Source organism: Carcharhinus amblyrhynchos, chromosome 3, assembly GCF_965287045.1.
Source record: "Carcharhinus amblyrhynchos chromosome 3, sCarAmb.v2.hapA, whole genome shotgun sequence".
In the NCBI taxonomy this organism is placed as follows: Eukaryota; Metazoa; Chordata; class Chondrichthyes; order Carcharhiniformes; family Carcharhinidae; genus Carcharhinus; species Carcharhinus amblyrhynchos.
Genome location: NC_137326.1, coordinates 113489444 through 113508666, shown reverse-complemented (window position 1 = coordinate 113508666; position 19223 = coordinate 113489444). Strand labels below are relative to the sequence as shown.

At 40.2% G+C, this 19223-nt stretch overlaps 1 protein-coding gene across 4 annotated transcripts in view; it reads left to right on the top strand.

Moving 5' to 3' along the window:
- fxr1 (FMR1 autosomal homolog 1) overlaps window positions 1–19223 on the top strand; it is a 73492-nt gene that overhangs the window by 2170 nt on the left and 52099 nt on the right. For all 4 annotated transcript variants that reach the window (XM_080185748.1, XM_080185747.1, XM_080185751.1 and 1 more), the window contains exons 2-3: window positions 8496–8548; window positions 9031–9124. In XM_080185748.1, coding sequence (XP_080041874.1) covers window positions 8496–8548; window positions 9031–9124 — 147 coding nt within the window. The remainder of the gene's footprint in view (window positions 1–8495; window positions 8549–9030; window positions 9125–19223) is intronic.

Below are 19223 nucleotides of genomic sequence, written 5' to 3'. Positions count from 1 at the left end.
CAGAGTATCAACCTAAGGAACAATTTAGTTGACCTCGTGCAACAGGGTATCAAAAATGAGTAAATTTGTAGATCAGTCATAGCGTGTCATTAAACGTTGAAGCTTTTCAAACTTATCCGTTTGAACGTCACCTTCAAAATATTTTTGCCTGTGGTAAAGATTATAAAATATTGATATGACTTGATGATTTTCAAATTTCAATTTATTAGAAATTGTTCCTGATTTAGCAAAATAAATCTTTAGTGTAGGACTTAAGTAGGGGTATGATGAAAATATCTGCTATTAAGCTGAAGCCCTGTATATCCTCTCGGTTGCACATTAAAGATCAAAGAGCAGGGGAGTTCCTGCTGTCCTGGCCCATATTTATCCCATGTGTAACCGTTGGCAGCACTGTAGTGGGAGTGACCCCAACGCATAGTCCTATAGACGATACATCCCATCTTCAAATGCTCCATTCTGCTGTGGGGCACTATCACTGTACCAAATGGAACAGCTTAAGACCAGTTCAGTGGCTCAAAACTGAGTATTCATGAAGCTGATGGTCATCAGCAATTTGGAATTGTTTTATCATACCTTGACCATCAAACTAGTTGACCAATCCTGGTTCAATAAGATGCAGAAGAACATGATAGAGCAGAACAGAGTGCACCTGAAATGAGTTGTTCAACTGAAAAAGCAGTGGCACCAGACTACATACTTAATAGTGAAAGCTACATGCTATCGACAGTGAAGTGATTACATAACCAGTGAATTAGACCTGCTGCATCCAGTTGTGGTTAATAACTAATTAACAGGAAGATGTGACTCCATGAATCTTTCATTTGCAACAATGAAGGAGCCCAGCATTTTTGTGCAAAAACATGGCTAAAATATTTGTAGCCAGCTGCAGCCAGAAATGAAGAGTGGATGGTCCTTCACAGACTCTTACTGGCTTGTCCACTATCAGAGATGCCAGTCTTCAGCCATTTTGAGTCACAGTTAAGACATCAAAATGGCTCTAGTACCTTGGAAATAACAGCAAAGCCTCCGTCACAGTGCCATTGGTCTGTACTCCAAATGTAGCCACACCTTGAGAAAAGCTGCTGGGAGTACTGCACAACTTAACCAAACAATGTGGAAAATTGCCTGGGTATAATCGATCTGTTGAAACATATCTGATCTGTCCAAATCACAGTGAAGTATTAGAGCAGATAAACAAAAGTTTGGTCAAAGAGGTTGGTGTTAAGAAATGTCTAAAAGTAGGAAAGATAGGTTTAGAGAATGAATCTCCAAATTTCAGGCCAGGGCAGCTGGAGACATGTTCACTAATGTGGAGCAATTAAAATTGGAGATGCTTAAGGGGCCAAAATTATGAGTGTAGATGTCTTCAAGGGTTGTTGGGCTGGAAGTGATTAGAGAGATAGGGAGGACTGAGCGCATACAGGGTTCTGAAAACAAGGATGTGAATTTTAAAAATCAAGACATCGCTCAACAAGAGCAAAGAAAATGATGGATGAACAGGAATTAGCATGACTAAGGACATAAGCAGCAAAGTTTTCAAGACCTCTTTTTTTTTGCAAGGAAGCTAGCCAGGAGTGTGGTGAAGTGTTTCATTCTAAGCTAAGTAAGGCATGGGGTTTGAGGGTTTTAACAGCAGATGAACTGAGGTGGGGTAGAATTGGCAAATTCTAAGTAGGTTCATATAGGTGGTCATAGTGATGTAATTGAATGCTCATCTCTGGGAAAATATGTTGCAAAGGTTGTGAACCTGCTGGTGTATGCTCTGATAGTTGCTGGGGAAAGAGATGTGAGTTGGTGTCTAGGAAGCAGAGTTTATATTGGGTATTGAAGATTGTGACTTTATTCTTCCCAGTATTTAATTGAAAAATTTCTGGCCATCTAATACTGGATCTTGAACAAACAATCTGTTAATTTAGTGACAGTGGAGGAGTTGAGAGTTGGTGGTGAGGTACAGCTGGGTATCAGTGTAGAAGCAGGCCAAGAATAGGTCTTTGGAGGCATTAAAGATAATGGTATAGTAGAGGATGAGAAACCATTGCAGCTGAAAACTTGGCATTAATTAACTAAGAAAGAAGTTCGATGTCAGTTCAACTGGTGGAGGCGCAGAGTAGGAATGGGGGTGGAGAGTGATACAAGGAAGTGCTTTGAGATGGTTTTAGCTTTGATACAATGGGTGGAGAGATCATATGAGTTAGTTTGGTTAAGAGAGTGGCCCAGAATGCGTTGGTGAGTTTGTGTAGGTAAATATTTAAGGGAGAATAAGAGGGCTGTGAACTTGGAAAAAAATGTTGAATTGAGGTGGAAATTGAAATCACTGCGAGTCAGAATTTGCTTAATATAGTAGCTAAGGGAAGAAGTGAAGATATCTCGGTGATAAAATTTTTATGGTATTTGAATGGGTTTTTAGAGAACAAAGATTTTAAATGAGGGATGGGACAAGATGAGTTTCAAAGTAGGAGTAAGGAACAAAGATGTGATTTGATGGTGAGCGCCACACTACCACATGATGGTTTTTTGAGCAAGTAATGGAAGCCATACTGGGGGTGGGGGTGTATATGTGTGTGGTGGCAGATGGGAGGTTTCATTTTGCGGGGGGGGGGGGGAGCGGGGGGAGCTGCCATCACAGCCTCAGCAAGGTCTCCATCAAGATCTTGAGGCAATTGTTTTTATTCTTTCAAGCAGTCTGGGTGACAGTGGTAAAAACGATATTTGTTGCCCATCCCTAATTACCACAACTGAGTAGCTTGCTGTGCCATTTCAGAGGGCAGTTAAGCGTCAACCACATTGTTGTGGGTCTGGAGTCACATTTAGCCCAGACCTGGTAAGGATGGCAGATTTTCTTCTAAAGGACTTTGGTAAACTTGATGTGTTTTTTAAAATAGCATCTGGAAGTTTCATGGTTGCAGTCACTGCAACTAGCTTTCATAGAACACTACAGCACAAACAGGCCCTTCGGCCCATAAGTTGTGCCAATCACATCTATACCTACTAAGCCATAGACCTATCTATAACCCCCAATCCCATTAGATCCCATATATTCATCCAGAAGTCTTTTAAAAGACCCCAGCGAGTTCGCCGCTACCACCACCGACGGCAGCCGATTCCATTCACTCACCACCCTCTGAGTGAAAAACTTACCCCTGACATCTCCTCTGTACTTGCTTCCCTGCACCTTAAATCTGTGTCCTCTCGTAGTGACCATTTCAACCCGGGGAAATAGCCTCTGAGAATCCACCCTATCTATTCCTCTCAACATCTTATAAACCTCTATCAGGTTGCCTCTCAACCTTTGTCTCTCCAGGGAGAAGAGTCCCAGCTCCCTCAACCGATCTTCATAAGGCGTGCCTCCCAATCCAGGCAACATCCTTGTAAATCCCCTCTTCAATAGCTTCCATGTCCTTCCTATAGTGAGGTGACCAGAACTGCGCACAGCACTCCAAGTGGGGTCTGACAAGGGTCTTATAAAGTTGCAGCATTACCTCCCGACGCCTAAACTCAATCCCTCGATTAACGAAGGCCAGTACACCATACGCCTTCTTGACCACATCCTCCGCCTGCGAGGCCGATTTAAGAGTCCTATGGACCTGGACCCCAAGATCCTTCTGCTCTTCAACCCAACTAATACCCCTACCCTTGATATTGTATTCCTTCATCCCATTGGTCCTGCCAAAATGGACCACTACACATTTATCTGCGTTGAAGTCCATCTGCCACTTCCCCGCCCAGTCTTGCATCCTATCTATGTCCCGCTGCAACTTTCTGACGTCCCTCCAGACCATCCACAACACCTCCAACCTTCGTATCATCGGTGAACTTACTAACCCATCCCTCCACTTCCTCATCCAGGTCATTTATGAAAATGACAAACAGCAAGGGTCCTAGAACAGATCCCTGGGGCACTCCACTGGTGACTGACCTCCATGCAGAAAAAACCCCATCCATAACCACTCTCTGCCTTCTTCAGGCAAGCCAGTTCTGGATCCACAAGGCCAAAGCCCCCTGGATCCTATGCGCTCTCACCTTCTCAATAAGTCTTGCATGGGGGACCTTATCAAACGCCTTGCTGAAGTCCACGTAAACCACGTCAACCGCTCTTCCTTCGTCAATGTGTTCAGTCACATGCTCAAAGAACTCAACTAGGCTCGTAAGGCACAATCTGCCCTTGACAAAACCATGTTGACTATTTCTGATCATTCTAAACTTCTCCAAATGCTCATAAATCTTGTCCCTCAGAAGCCTTTCCATCAACTTACCAACCACTGAGGTCAGACTCACCGATCGGTAATTTCCCAGGCTATCCTTGTTCCCTTTCTTGAAAATAGGAACCACATCCACAATCCTCCGGAACCTCTCCTGTCTCCATCGACGACGCAAAGATCATCGCCAGGGGCTCTGCAATTACTTCCCTCACCTCCCACAGTAACCTGGGGTACATCCCATCCGGTCCCGGCGGCTTGTCTATCTTGATAGAGTTTAAAAGTTCTAACACATCCTCTTCCTTAACATCCACATACTCAATCTTTTTAGACTGCCGCAAACCTGTAGTACAACCTCCCAGATCACTTTCCATTGTGAATACCGAGGCAAGGTCCTCATTAAGCACCTCTGCCATTTCTTCTGGTTCCACACAGACTTTCCCCCTTCACCTTTTGTAAGTCCTATCCCTTCTCTTCTCATCCTTTTACTTTTCACATATTTGTAGAAGGCCTTGGGATTCTCCTTAATCTTACCTGCCAAGGCCTTCTCATGACCCCTTCTGGCTCTCCTAATTTCCTTTTCTACAAGCCTTATACTCCTCTAGATCCTTAACATCTCCTGGCTCTCTGAACCTTTTACACACCTTTCTTTTCTTTGTGACTAGGTTCACCACAACCTTTGTGCATCACAGTTCCCGCGCCCTACCAAAACCTCCTTGTTTCATCGGAACGTTATCGTGCAGAGCTCCAGTCAAACGTTCCTTGAATATCCGCCACCTTCCTTCTGTACTTTTCCCCAAGAATGCCTCCTTCCAGTTTATTCGTCCAATTATCTGCCTGATATCTTCATATTTCCCCTTACTTCAGACAAACACCTTCCTAGCCTGCTTGATTCTATCTCTGTCCAAGCCTTTTCAATTCCAGATTTATTAATGGAACTCTGCGATGGTGGGATTTGAACCCATGTTCCCAGAGCATTAGGTTGGTCCTTTGGATAACTCATCCAGTAACATTACTGCTTTGTCACTGTATCTACAAGAAGTTTATGGATGCCAAAGGTCTTGTTCACAAGTGAGTGGATATTTTGGAGGAAGATGTGGAGAGGAGTGTTGAGAAATTATCTTCTGGAAAAGTCCACAAGTTCTGAATTGGAAGTTGTGAGTTGGATGGAATGAGCTTGGCAAGATAAGCCCTCAGTGGACATGCAGGGCAGGCTGTACCACGAGAGCGGAATGGGATAGTTTGAGTTGGTAATGAATTAGTGCTGAGTACCTCAGTGGTCTTTTGGAAGCCAAAAGAGGCACAGATAGAAACTGTAGGCTAATCAAAGAGGGAATCAAGCTTAGGATGGTGACAGGAGAACATGAAGGTCAAAAAGTATTGAAGGGTTGGTGTGGAGATTTGGGAGGCAGAGTACCTAAGGAGGGGAGAAATGAAGGGAGGCATAATAGGGATAGAAGAAAGAGAAATCAATTGGAAATGGAAGTGATGGTTTTGGAGCATCAGGCAAAATACATGTGGTTACAGACATAGAGAAACTCAAGTTACGTAGGCTTGGTTAGCAGTCCTTACTTCCAGCTACATCTGAGGTAATATTTTACAATGAAAGTACTTCCTTAGTTTTTAATTGATGAGATGCAGTATCTAAACTTTGGATCTGATCTTCAGGTTTAAAATGCTGTTTTGGGTTTTGCACAATTATACAGAACAGTTGTTTGTCTACTTAGACTTGGCAGCAGTTCTTAGGACCCCTGAACTTGACAGTAAAAATATTTAAGTTTAATTGTATTAATCTTGGGAAATCTGAAGGATGACATATATACCGCAATTTACAAAGATGATGTTTCTCTTCTGATCCTAACCTACAATATTACGCCAAACATGAGAATTGAGCATAGTCATATTGCATGCAAGGTAACTTCCTAAAATTTCACTCCCATGTTGTAGAAGATGAGCATTAATATTACAAAGCGTTCATCCATCAAAATACTTAACTTTTGTATCAGCTAGTACCAACAAATATACTTTGTCCCTTTTTTCCAATTTCAGCTTGTGTGCAATTGCTCCTTCGACACCAGGAATTTAAATAGCAGCACTCTCTCCTGACTTCATTCCTAACTCTTGTTGCTATGGTCAACAATTTGTCTCTAATATTAAATTGATAGTGACAACAAGATTGAGAGAAAAGGCTCTAATTTAAATATTGGAATAGAGCAATATTGGATAAGCAGAGCAAAGCAATAAGGATATGAATGAGTGTTGGAGGACTCATTGTCCTTGATGAAATTGCTTTTCTAAATGGAAATCCTGAAGGAAGATGTAATCTATGCAAGGAATGATTCAAGATTTTAGCTTCAAGTAGGGTCAGATATCCTTCCATCCTACAAGGATGTATAAATGTCTAGTACAGATATATTTGAAAGCCTTAAGGTTTCACCATCGTGAGCTATCAGAATTTTTATCCTTGGTTTACAAAACTTAGTAATTAGGAAATAGGATAGGTCATGGTGGGAGATGGGAGGTTGCGCTTATCACTGAAACGCAAAAGTGAACAAAGGTAAATAGGTATGAATCAAGTTGGATTGGCAATTCAGTATTGAATTTTAAAGTTGTTTCAATGGGATGTTCTAAGATGGGCAGAAGTGGAGAGTAATTTAAATCGTAAAGTAATGCTCAATATCGTGGGCCTTGTTTTGTTATGATAGTACTTTGACAAACCATCTCGCCTAATCTTTGCTATAAATATATTAAGGGTAGAGATAGAATAGAGCAGATTGAAGGTTTTCTAATCATTTTATACCAAATGAAACCATATTTATTAAGTTGGCATTAGGGAATTCACAAACGTTTTAAATTAACAAATCTTACCAGTGCTTTTTAAAGGAAGGCCTGAATTTTCTGAGGAGCATCAATCATCATCTGATTGCCACTCCACTCTCTTACTAATTTGTGTCGTGCTGGAGCTCCACGTTTGTGAAATGCGGAGCATATTTTCAATGTAACTGTTTCCCCGTAACACTGTTGGTGAAGACAGGCATTGCTCCCTTTTTCTTTTGAACAGGAGATTAAGGATCATAGAATCCCTACAGTGCAGAAGGAGGTCATTTGGCCCATCGAGTCTGTACCGACTACAGTCCCACCCAGGGCCTATCCTGTAATCCTGAATAGTCACCCTGGTAATCCTTCCAACCTGTGCATTTCGGGACTCCAAGGGGCAATTTGCCATGGCCAATGCATTTAACCTGCACGTTTTTGGACTAAGGGAGGAAAATGGAGCACCCGGAGGAAAGCTGCACAAACTCGGAGAACATGCAGAATCCACACAGACGGTGACCCAAGCTGGGCATTGAACCCAAGTCCCTGGAGCTGTGAGGCAGCAGAGCTAACCACTGTGCCACCATGGAATTTTTGGGCATTCCAATCCAGAGTCTGGAAGATCTGGGCCAAAGTTTTTCTTCTTCACTTCTTGTAAAATAGCTTGAGGAACAAGAAATAATAGAATACACTGGAATGTGTAATCCAACAACAGCTAGTTGTATTTATATCGTGCTTTTAGCATTATATGACCATGGCAGTCCACAGGTGAATTATAAAGCAAAATGGTACCAAGCCACAAAAGGTGACTTGTTTGAAGAGGTAGGTTTTAAAAACTGTCTTATGGGAGGAAAGTGAGGTAGAAAGGGAGAGAGTTTGAAAGAGTAAATTTTAGGGCATAAAACCTAGGCAGCTGTTGGAGCAATTAAAATCAGGGATGCTCAAGACCAGAATTTGACGAGCTGTAATGTTTTGGAGAGTTGTGGGGCTGAAGCACGAGAGATCAGGAGGTGAGGCCGTGGAGGGATTTGGAAACAATGACAGAGCCTGTGCCTCGTAATGATTTTCCAGGGTCATATAACCCATTTGCTGTCTAAATCCACTGAAGAAAGATACATAAGGCATGTTTATTTGCAAAAAGTATTCCTTTAGCTATTTGCACATTTGTTCTCAAAATTAGAGCATGAATTTTTGATGAACTCTGTATCAAACTTGCTCTTGACTTTATTCGATTATGCTATTTATATTTGGTTGCAAGTCGCCTTTTCATCCTGGTAACGGAGCTTAGCTTTGTGATTGAACAAAAGTGTTGAAGTGGATTAAGAATGTGATACCAATGATGGAATTAACATCTCAGTACAAGAAATCACTAGCTTCTTGGGATCTAGCAATTCAGTTGACCATATTTTTCCACGTACCTTTAAATGAGTTTTGATATGCAGAATAATAACGCACTGTAAATTCCAGTTTTAAATTTTTTTGTAGGCATTCGTTAAAGATGTGTTTGAAGATTCACTTGCTGTTACCTTTGAGAACAAGTAAGTATTTTATACTCAAGGAATAACATTTTAAATATCTACATCTAAGAGCTGCTAGAAAACTTAGGTCTCTTAGGCCTGTTTGTTTTAATCGAAGTGCCCTGTACCCACAGGTATAATTATTGCTTCTGAATGGGAGCCATCATTCTGTTACCTCTTTTTCTCTTTCTTGTCTTCCTCACCACAAGCACAGCTGACATTTTATGGGATGGAATAATTACTTATTTGGTCCTTCTGCAACTTTTGCAAAATAGCTGTTTTGCTTTTAATGTAAAGGCTAATTGTGTAACACCTTTTCATTAAAAAGTGACGTAGGGCAAGTTGTAAAATATTGTAATGTGTTTATAGGAACCTGTAAAATACATAATTTCATACATGTTAATGCCTTGGTCCTAAAAGAAGGAAATTGTAGGATACTGTAATAGAAATCATATTTGTTTGAACATTTTTTCTGATTTAGAACTATTTTTCCTTTTCAATAGTTGGCAACCGGCACGTCGGATTCCTTTCTGTGATGTGCGATTACCACCCCCTTCTGATCTCAAAAAGGAGATTAGTGAAGGGGATGAGGTTGAGGTGAGTTCAAAATAATTGCAAAGGTACATAAACCAATTCTAATAGCCTTCTATTTAAATTGTAAACAGTAGAAGTACTGTTTTATCTAAAAAATGCATTGTATCGTAAATTAGCTTTCAAATACTGATTTTTGGAAGCATCTAGCATAATTCAGCATTGTTTTACTTTAAATCGTGGTGTATTACAGTCTCTCTGAAGAACTGTTTTTAGCACTTTTTAATTCATGTTGAGTATCTTTAGTTTGTATATTTTGACAATGGCACCGTCTTGTGCAATATAGTCCAAATGTTGTTTGTTACTATTCATCACTACAGTGGAATTTAACATTTGCATGTAACTGTTGACAAGATCAGTTCTATACACGAAGGACATGCTTATCCTAATTTTTAAAATACACCTGTTCACACCACTTTGTTTACACCCAGCTGGACTTTTTCCTTTCAAAAGTCCTTGGCTGCATCTTTTGAATTCAGTCTATTTCTATTGCCCCCCTCTCTCTTTTTCTCCCTGCCTTCTAAAATAAAGTTTGACGTTTACTTTTACTGACATATAAATCTTTTATAATCTTTCTTCAGTACTGATGAAAGGTAATTGATCTGACATGTTAACTCAGTTTCCCTCCACAGATGCTGCATGACCTGCTGAGTTTTCAGTCTTTTTCTTCTCTGATTTCCAGCATCCACAGTATTTTGCTTTTGTATAAACTTTTGAAATGACTATTTTGGAAATAAATGCATATTTATGCTGCGCAAGAATGAATGCGGTAATGACATGTCATGTGTCTTTTTTTTAGTCAAATATAATTTACCTGGATTGTCATTTTAGCTACATATGACTAAAATATCAATCAGCACTGGCTCAGGATATTTTTATGCAAATGAATCCTTCTTATGGCTTCCATTATTTATACAATTATTGGGTATTGATCATTATCAACAATTGTAAGTTATTGTGCTTTCACCTTTCTTGAATGCAGGAGTTGTGTTTTTCTTTGTCTGACAGAGTCTAATTGAGGTAATTGAAAATGCCTGGATATTTCACAAATCTTTTTGCTTGACTTTCTTAGTACCCTGGAAGCAGTTTGTTCAGTTCAAGGAATTTACCCATTTTCAGGGCCTTACATATATCTAGAACTTTGCTTCATTTAAGTTTTGGCATGCATGATGCGTGCTTGATGTTGGATGATATTGTTGGTTTCTTGGTTTTAGGAATACTCCCAAAATGTTGGAATGCTCTAAATAGCACACGCTTCAGCTTTTTTCGTGTTTCAGCTGTACAGATCCTTAGGTTAGGCCACATTTGAAGTACTGAGTAGTCTTGAGAAGCACATCTTACAGAAAACTGTATTGGCTTTGGATGGACTGCAGTGTGAATGTATCTGGAATTGTTAAGGAGAGTTTAAAGAAACTAAGAACATAAGAACATAAGAAATAGGAGCAAGAGTAGGCCATCTGGCCCTTCGAGCCTGCCCCGCCATTCAATAAGATCATGGCTGATCTGTCGTGGCTCAGTTCCACATTCCTGCCCTCTCCCCATAACCCCTAATCCCCTCTCTTATCAAAAACTCATCAACCCGCTTCTTAAAAATATTTAGCGAGGTAGCCTCCACCACTTCAACGGGCAGAGAATTCCAGAGATTCACCATCCTTTGAGTGAAGAAGTTCTTCCTCAACTCCGTTCTAAACTGCCCCCCCTTTATTTTGAAGCTGTGCCCCCTAGTCCTACTGTCCTTTCTGAGCGGGAAGAGTCTCTCCACCTCTATCCTATCCATCCCATTCATCATCTTATACGTCTCAATGAGATCTCCCCTCATTCTTCTAAACTCTAACGAATGTAACTAAGGTTACATTCCATTAAATTTAGGTTAAGGGGTGATGTGATTTTTTTTAATGCTAATAGAAAGCATTGAGAGTAGATAGACAGAAACCATTGCTGCTGGTTGGTAAGTCTGAGACCAGAGGGCATTGTTTTTTTTTAAAAAAAATGGAGCGACACTTTTCAGGAGTGAATTTAGGAAATACTTCTACATACACAAGCTGCTGGAAGTTTGGAACTTTCTTCTGCAATTGGCAAATGGTTTTTGATCAGCTAATTTAAAATTTGAGATCGATAGAATTTTATTGGCCGAAGGTATTAAGGGATATGAGCAAAGGCAGGTATATGGAGTTGGGTGGCAGATCAGCCATGATCTCATTAAATGGTAGAATATTCTTGAGGGGCTAGATGGTTTACTACTGCTGCTACATTCCTATTCAGCTGCTGCTTCTTGAGTTCTCTGCTAGAAGGCTAGTCTGACCCACATGGCCACAACTTTGACCATGGGTAGGGCAAGAAGGTAGATCCCAAATGCATCCCAGCCATAATGGGGATTGACACCAATCTGATCCACACAGGCATCCAGCCAGCTGAGCCACTGGTCACCGAAGGTATCAGAGTTGCTGTGGCAATATACATTTTATGCGTGTTGTGATCCTGGAACTATGCATAGACAAGGCTCCAATTTCTTTCCATCAAGTGGCTTACCAGGAATTTCTCCTGCCTTTACTGCCTCCATTGAAGTATTCTGGAAGCTCTTGCAAGTTAATACTCAAATCTGTTTGGCTGACTTGTGAATGTACCTTCCTTGGCCATCGTGCCCTGGAGTGAAACTTGAACCCAGAACTTCTGGCTCCGAGGCCGGGGCCTTATTCACTGTCCCACAAAATCTCCCTTATGTCGCTATCTTCTGTTTATCCTCATTTTCAATTGCATATGGGTCCTTCATCAGCCCTGACCACCCATCCCTGCCATCATACATTATGTTTTGCACCTCTGGTCTGGTCCTTATCTCTTAGCTACTTGTTTGGTACAATCTATTTGACAAAATTGTGACCTCTTTAAAAATTTGTAATTCTTTCCTTCCTCCTGCTCCTTTCAATTTCCATTTAATCTATTCCAGAGATACAAGGTACCATGTTTTCAGAGGATGTCTATTATGACTGACACACTCAAAATTTGTGTTGTCAAACTGAACTCTCTCATCAGTGTCATTTGAAGTTGTGTGCTGGTGTTTGTCTAAGTACTTGCTGTACTTCCCAAGTCACACTGAAAGTTTTCTATGGTTGGCCTTTTTTTAAACTTTCTGTATTCCTCAAATGGAAGTGCATGACAATCCTTACTGGTTGATGATAAATATGAGATCAGGCCTGGAATTATGCCTTATGGGCTTCCGAATGAAATGACACCCTCCCTCAATGGCAGTGGCATTCATAGATCTAAAACCCCACTTTGTTTCTGAAGTACACAACTACATACAGTATCATTTCTCTAACTTGAAATACTAGCCATATCATTTCAACCTGATTAGATTTTGTTAATGATCAATAACTTGTACGTATAAGCTCTCCCCTTCTTTAAGGTTGATTGCTAATACTAGTGGAATTTGTGCATTGCTTAAGCTAAGGTCCTAATTTCTTTTCATGTTATAGAAACAGTTCCAGCTGAAAGTTCATATGGAAAGGAACGATAAAGAATGTAATCATTTTAAATGAGACTGAACTGGAGATTTATTCTCTTTTTTTGTAGTCCAAAGCAAATCCTTTTTTAAATTTACTAAATATAGCTAGCCAGGAATTTTCATAATCCTCCTTCCTTCAGCCCTCACATGCCTATCTTCACTTTGTAGGTATCTCTTCTTGAAGGCCTTGTTGCTTGTAAATTACATTCATGTACATTGTTCTGGATGGGCCATTTTTATGTATCACGATTTAGTAATTCCTGTTGCCATCTGTGCCTCTAGATGTAATGTGTTACTAATACTTGTAGAATTGCCATCTGTAAGCTTTTTAATGTTTGTCCCTCAGTGTTCTAATTTGTCCCTCTGGATAGCATATTCCTTGCTATGCTGTATTCTTCATGTGGCCATGATCATTTATATTGTCTGCTTCAAAGGATGATCGGTAGCCCATTGTGTCTTTTCTCCCAATGTCCTCCCCAATCTACTTTGAATGGTACTCCTTTCCTACTTATGTCGCTCTCGCAACTCCTGGTCGCTATGCTAGAAATCACTCTTGTACCAACTTACTTGCTTATGAAAACTGTTATTGGCGAATGCTCCGTTGGTTATCGCCTTTTTTATGGTCTTCCTTTGTCTTCCATCTTGGACTTTTTTTCACTCCCTTTGCAGTGACTTTCAATAAGTAACTTATTGACAGCACAGAAAACTGTGCAAGTACTTGGGTTGCATTTCTGTCTTTATTTTCTCAGTCCATTTTGTAGTTGTTGCAAAGGCTGTGTCCTCTACTCTCAATTTCTCTGATCAAATTTTCTCTGGATAGGGTTGAGTGACCACAAAGAGAAAATAAAGCTGATTGGAGGGGGAAAAAAACTGATTGAAGAAGGGAAACTGCAGAGAAATAAAATGATTTGGCCTAAATAAATTGAAGAAAAATGTTAACTAATAAAACAGTGAAGTGACAATGCTGATGTCCAATTTAATGCTCAGATTACTATGATTAATCTGGGGTCACTGCAGTGAAAAACATAATGGACTGAGTTCATCCATTGAACTAAACAAAAAAGTTACAACAGGAATAAAATAAAGGTTAATGGCGAGGTGTCCAATGAAGCTAAAGTCACTAACAAAAAATGTCTTAATTTACAAATAGCAACATAAAGTAAGGACATCGACAGAAAATATGAGGAAAAAAATGACTGTACTCCAAGGCTATGCAAAGGTGCCAGGATATTGGGGCAGACTGCATGCAAACATACATTGTTTGTTCTCAACATATTTGCACTTGATGCACACATAATTTTGACCCACGGTTCATTCTGAGCTGCAACTTGCTTTTGTATTATGCCATTAATGGAGAGAAACTTTCCAACGTGTCTAAGAACTTAATCAGACAAAAACGAATGGTAAGACAAAGCAGGAACATTTGCTGGGTTTGTGAGATGGGGTGATTAATGCAAAAACTTGGCTAAATAGGTGGGTGGTACAGAGGGTCTAATGAGGAGGGAGGTAGATTGAGATGGTTGAAGGTGCAGTTGCCAATAAAGGAGGGCATCCTTGGAGAAATTCTAGAGGTAACAGTACATGGGAGGATGCCAAGCCACTGGGAATGATTTGGCTGTAATTGGATAAGTAAGAATATAATCAAAAGGGGGCAATCCCACCAGGATGTGAGACATGTTTTCTTGTGCAGCTTCCTTTTGAAATTTAGTCTGCTGATAGGATCGTTAGCTTCCCCAGACAAACCTGAATACAGATGGGGGTATGGCATGAACACTATCCCAATGCTCCCACCTGCCATTTCGTACTGATCTAATCAACCCACCAAAGGTACAACTCCCATCATGAAGGTTGATCTGGAGAAACCCTCCCTCGCAGGACTTCAATGCAAATTCCACTTGGACAAATGAATGGGGATCATTAGACATGACATACAAGTGCCTGGTCTCAAACCCAACTGCTGCCTGGTTTCAAACTTCCACAGAAAGAGTAATCCACCTGTAACAGGTTCAGGGTTGGCCATGGCCCCTGCTTACACAACCTCCACAGATGGGCATTAGTGACAGTCTCTATGTGCTTGTGGGAGAAGCAAGCTATGCACCATAATGTAGAAGAATCTCCAATCCACAGACTCAGTGGAGGCCTATTTGCACTAAATGCAACAGGACCAGAAGAAACTGCTTGGCTTAGGGACTTTGCATTCTCTAAACTTTGTGTTTACCTTTTGTCCTTTCCTTTTAGGGTAATTTTAAATTCAGCTTCTATCGAGGTAGGGTCTGCAGACTGCAGAAAGGTTGTGGACCACTGCCATAGTGAGAGGTGGTATAATTTGCTAAATTTGTTAGGGCCACTATTTGTTTTGTCCAAATTTGATGGAAACACCAGAAGCAGTTGTCATTTTCCTTCTGGGACTTGGCAGCATTTGGTTTAAACATTTACTTCTGTAACTCAGAACTTAATTGTCTTTTTCCTGTTTTACAGTGTTGGTAGAGACCAGTAATTTTGTTTTTACATATGTTAACAAAATAAAGACACACACAGTTCCATAGTTTAAAACTTTTTTTTACGTACAAGACTCAACAAAGCAAACACTAAATACTACCTAACCTGTACTGTAACAACCATAATTAACAGGCAAATTGTATTGAACATGAACTATAAAGTGTACATCAAAATGCAGATACAATGACAACACACAGAACTTATAAATTGTCTCAGCAGTCCACTCAGGTTTTGGTGATCACAGTGAGACTCAAAATGCTTCAAACTTTGTCTGATCCTCTGTGGAGCTAGTCTGATTCCTAGTCGACAGCAGCAGCATACAATCAGCTTGAGTTTCATGAGCATGGTCTTCACCACAACTGTCATATGTCTCTGCAGAAGCTGCTCAACTCCCTCTGGATAATGTTGATCCACCAATGTTCTCCAAGTAACAGAAGCAGTAGAAACAGCTTGTATTCATTGCTTATTCTTAGCTTCTGGATCTGACCCCTTCTTGAGTCATCTTCAGTGGACTCACCAGCTGCTGTAAGCAGCTTGAATTGATTTCTTTCCATGGGTTTCAGTTTCAGTTTCCCATCTCAGCTGGCTTCTTAAAGACTGAAATGTTCAGTTTCATTTCTTTGTTGTTCCTTTCACCTTTGGGACTTTGACGAAGATTCATTGTGTGGATTTTTCTCGTGCAGCTTTTTTTTGAAATTCAGTCTGCTCAGAGGATTGTTAGCTTCCCCAGACAAACCTGGATACAGGCTGGGGTATGGCATGAACGCTGACCCAATGCTCCCACCTGCCATTTCATACTGATCTAATCAGCCACCAGAGGTACAGCTCCCATCATGAAGGTTGATCTGGAGAAACCCTCTCACGCAGGACCTCAATGCAAATTCCACTTGTCCAATGATCCCCATTCATTTGTCCATGACATACAAGTGCCTGGTCTCAAACACAACTGCTGCCTGGTTTCAACCTTCCACGGAAAGAGTAATCCACCCTTAACATGTTCAGGGTTGGCCATGGCCCCTGCTTACACAACCTCCACAGATGGGGCATTACTGACAGCCTCTGTGTGCTTGTGGGAGAAGCAAGCTATGCACCATAATGTAGAAGAGTCTCCAATCCACAGACTCAGTGGAGTCCTGTCTGCAATTAATGCAACAGGACCAGAAGAAACTGCTTGGCTTAGGGACTTTGCATTCTCTAAATTTTGTGTTTACCTTTTGTCCATTCTTTTTGGGGTAATTTTAAATTCAGCTTCTATTGAGGTATGGTCTGCCTGAAATATACAGATTAAAGCTAAAAATATCAATTTGCAATCTCCATATACAATAACATTCTTTTATTCACATGTCCATCAAGTTTCCTTCCATTCTGAAGTTGTACTGTCTCAATAATTATCTGTTGCTTGCCACTGTACAGCCTGACTGTGATGATGCTTGCTGTTCTTACTTTTTTCAAAAGTACCTTTATGTAGCCTAGTAAGAGAATCAGAATTGTTAAAAAAGTTCAAGGTCTGTCAGGTGGACCTTCAGCAATCTTGGTAGTCATAATGTTTTGAAGTGAAATTATGTCCAATTTATGCTTTGTATTGTGGGATCCAGACCTCGCACGTATGGCCGCATAAAAAAGGTAGCAGAGTATCTCACTGTTGAAACTGGTGATGTTTTAATAAATCTTAACGAAATGTTAGCTTTGATTACCATGTTATTAGTATTTGAGAAGTTTATCAATCACTAACGGTAGAAGAAATTAGATTCATATAAGCAGTTAGGTTGCATAGAAAAGTAAGTCTGTTTTAAACAGACCTACTATAGTAGGGGCTAAAGCTGCAGCAGGGTCTAAAGCTGCAGCAGTAGCTAAAGGGTTAATGATTCACTATATACTCACCATTATATCGAAAATCAAGAAACTAGCTGAAGCAGGCAGGGTTAGAAAAACAGGGGCCTAGCAGACATTCAAGGTCTAAAGGCCAGGTAACGGGCCATCTGACTCTAAGGAGGATAGAAAAATAAACCACCATTCTTCTTCTCTATCTAGTTACGGTAAGTCACAAGGGACAGGGACTGTAGGATGATTTAGACCAAGGACACTATAGATAAGTCCTAGGACCATAGATTTAATTAATGGGACAGTGATTAAAGGGGTAGTAGAGATAGTAAGGATAATAGGGAGTATTGTAACCTGCTTGCAGAGTTGTTTGTTTCACTGTATAAAAATAGCGTGGGTTTGTTCAAAAAATCAGAGTTCTCTCGGTGTTGACTGAGGTGGACTCTCCGTGGTATCACGACAATAAACTCTCCTGATGCCTGACTCTGAACGTCTCTGCCTGAGTTATTCTGAGCTAGGAGTTTCCTCGACACTAACCTTTAGAATAATGACACAAAGTGGAAAAAGCATGACTGTTTAAAAAAGGTTGGCACTGCAGAAGTTGCAAAATTTTCTTGATTCACTGTTCTACAATGTGAACTAGATTGACTTAAGTTGTGGCTGGTCTAACCAATCTGTTTGAACTTAATCCTTGCCTGTGTTCATTGCTGTCAGGTCTCAGCTGCAGAAAAAACTTAAGTCTATCATTTGAAAAGTGAATGCAGAGTAAAGGTTAGATTGGTTCACATCAGAGTGCAAACTGAGCTCCTAGCAAATCAGCAGCCAGTTCTTTTTTCACCTAGTTCCTTTCCACTAATGTTCACAGAATAGTAGTTCAAACTCTCCTTGGAGGCTTCTTTCCTAATCTCTCTGTTGCTATTGGTTTGAAATTAACATTATTTTTCAGGTCAGTGAGAAATAAAAATTGGCGTAGTGTAGAACAGGCTGCCGATTTGCTGCAGGCCCATTTTGCGGTGATGAGTAGATTGCTTTTTGCCTCTAAATACCTATGCAGCCTACAGCATTTTTCATTGATTCGTACTTGCATGCCAATTGAGCTTAGATCATAGCAAAATACTGTGAAAGCACGCCACTAACAACCACTAGATGGTGTTAGTGTGCTAATTTGATTTTGAACTGTACATTAAGACAAAACAGACTTGTGAATTTTAGGCTAGTGTGAATTTGTACAGCTTGCTGATTCCTATTATACTCTTGGTGATCTCGCTGCACAAGTGGTCCAAATTAGGATTCCCTGTCACCGGAAACCTAATGTTTTCTTCATCCCAAACAAAGAAAAGCTCAGATTGTTTTCTGGAATATGTTTTTTGTCAGTTTTGAGGAGCAATTGGAAACTGAAGTGTGCATGATGAAACATAAAATTTTCGAGTAGGTTCCTTCCCAAAGACATCAACACTAACATAGGTTGCTGTCCTTGTTTGTTCCTCGTTCTCCGAATCTCTAGCTCAACTGCTTAATTGCAATAACTAGAATTTCTTGCTAGCTAAAAATATAATAACTGACAACAAGGGTTTCTACAGGTATTTAAAAAGGAAAAATTAAGTAAAATGAGTGTGGTTCCCTTGAGAGTGAAAAGTTAATAGATAATAAAAATTGGTGGATGAAATGAAAAAAAATTTGCTTCTTTGTTCACCATCGAAATACAAAAAGCATTCCAATAATAGATGTAAATCAGAGATGGAAGGGAACTTGATGAAATAGCAGTCACTCGGGAAACAGTACTCAGCAAACTGATGGAGCTGCGGGCTGTCAAGTCTCTGGGTGCTGATCTCATCCTAGTATTTTAAAATGTTGGCTAATGAGGTAGTAGATGTGTTGGTGTTAACTTTCCAAAATTCCTTACGTTCTGGGATGGTTCCATCAGACTGGAAAGTAACAAATAAAACTAAAGAAGGAAGAGACTGAAACCAAAAGCTATAGGCCAGTAAGCTTGATGTCTAGTGGAAAGGGGGTTAAAATTAATCATTAAGGATGTTAACTGGGCATTTGGAGAAACTTACATCATCAAGAAGAACCAACATGGTTTTGTGAAAGGGAAATCCTGTTTAATCAATTTATTGGAAGTCTCTGAAGAAGTAACATGGATGAAGGGGAGCCTTTAGATGTGCTGTACTTAGATTTCCTGAAAGCATTTGATAAGCTGACATATCGAAGGTTATTGTGGAAAATAAAAGATCATGGTGTTGAGGGTAATATATTAGAAGATTGGTTGGCAGAAAACAG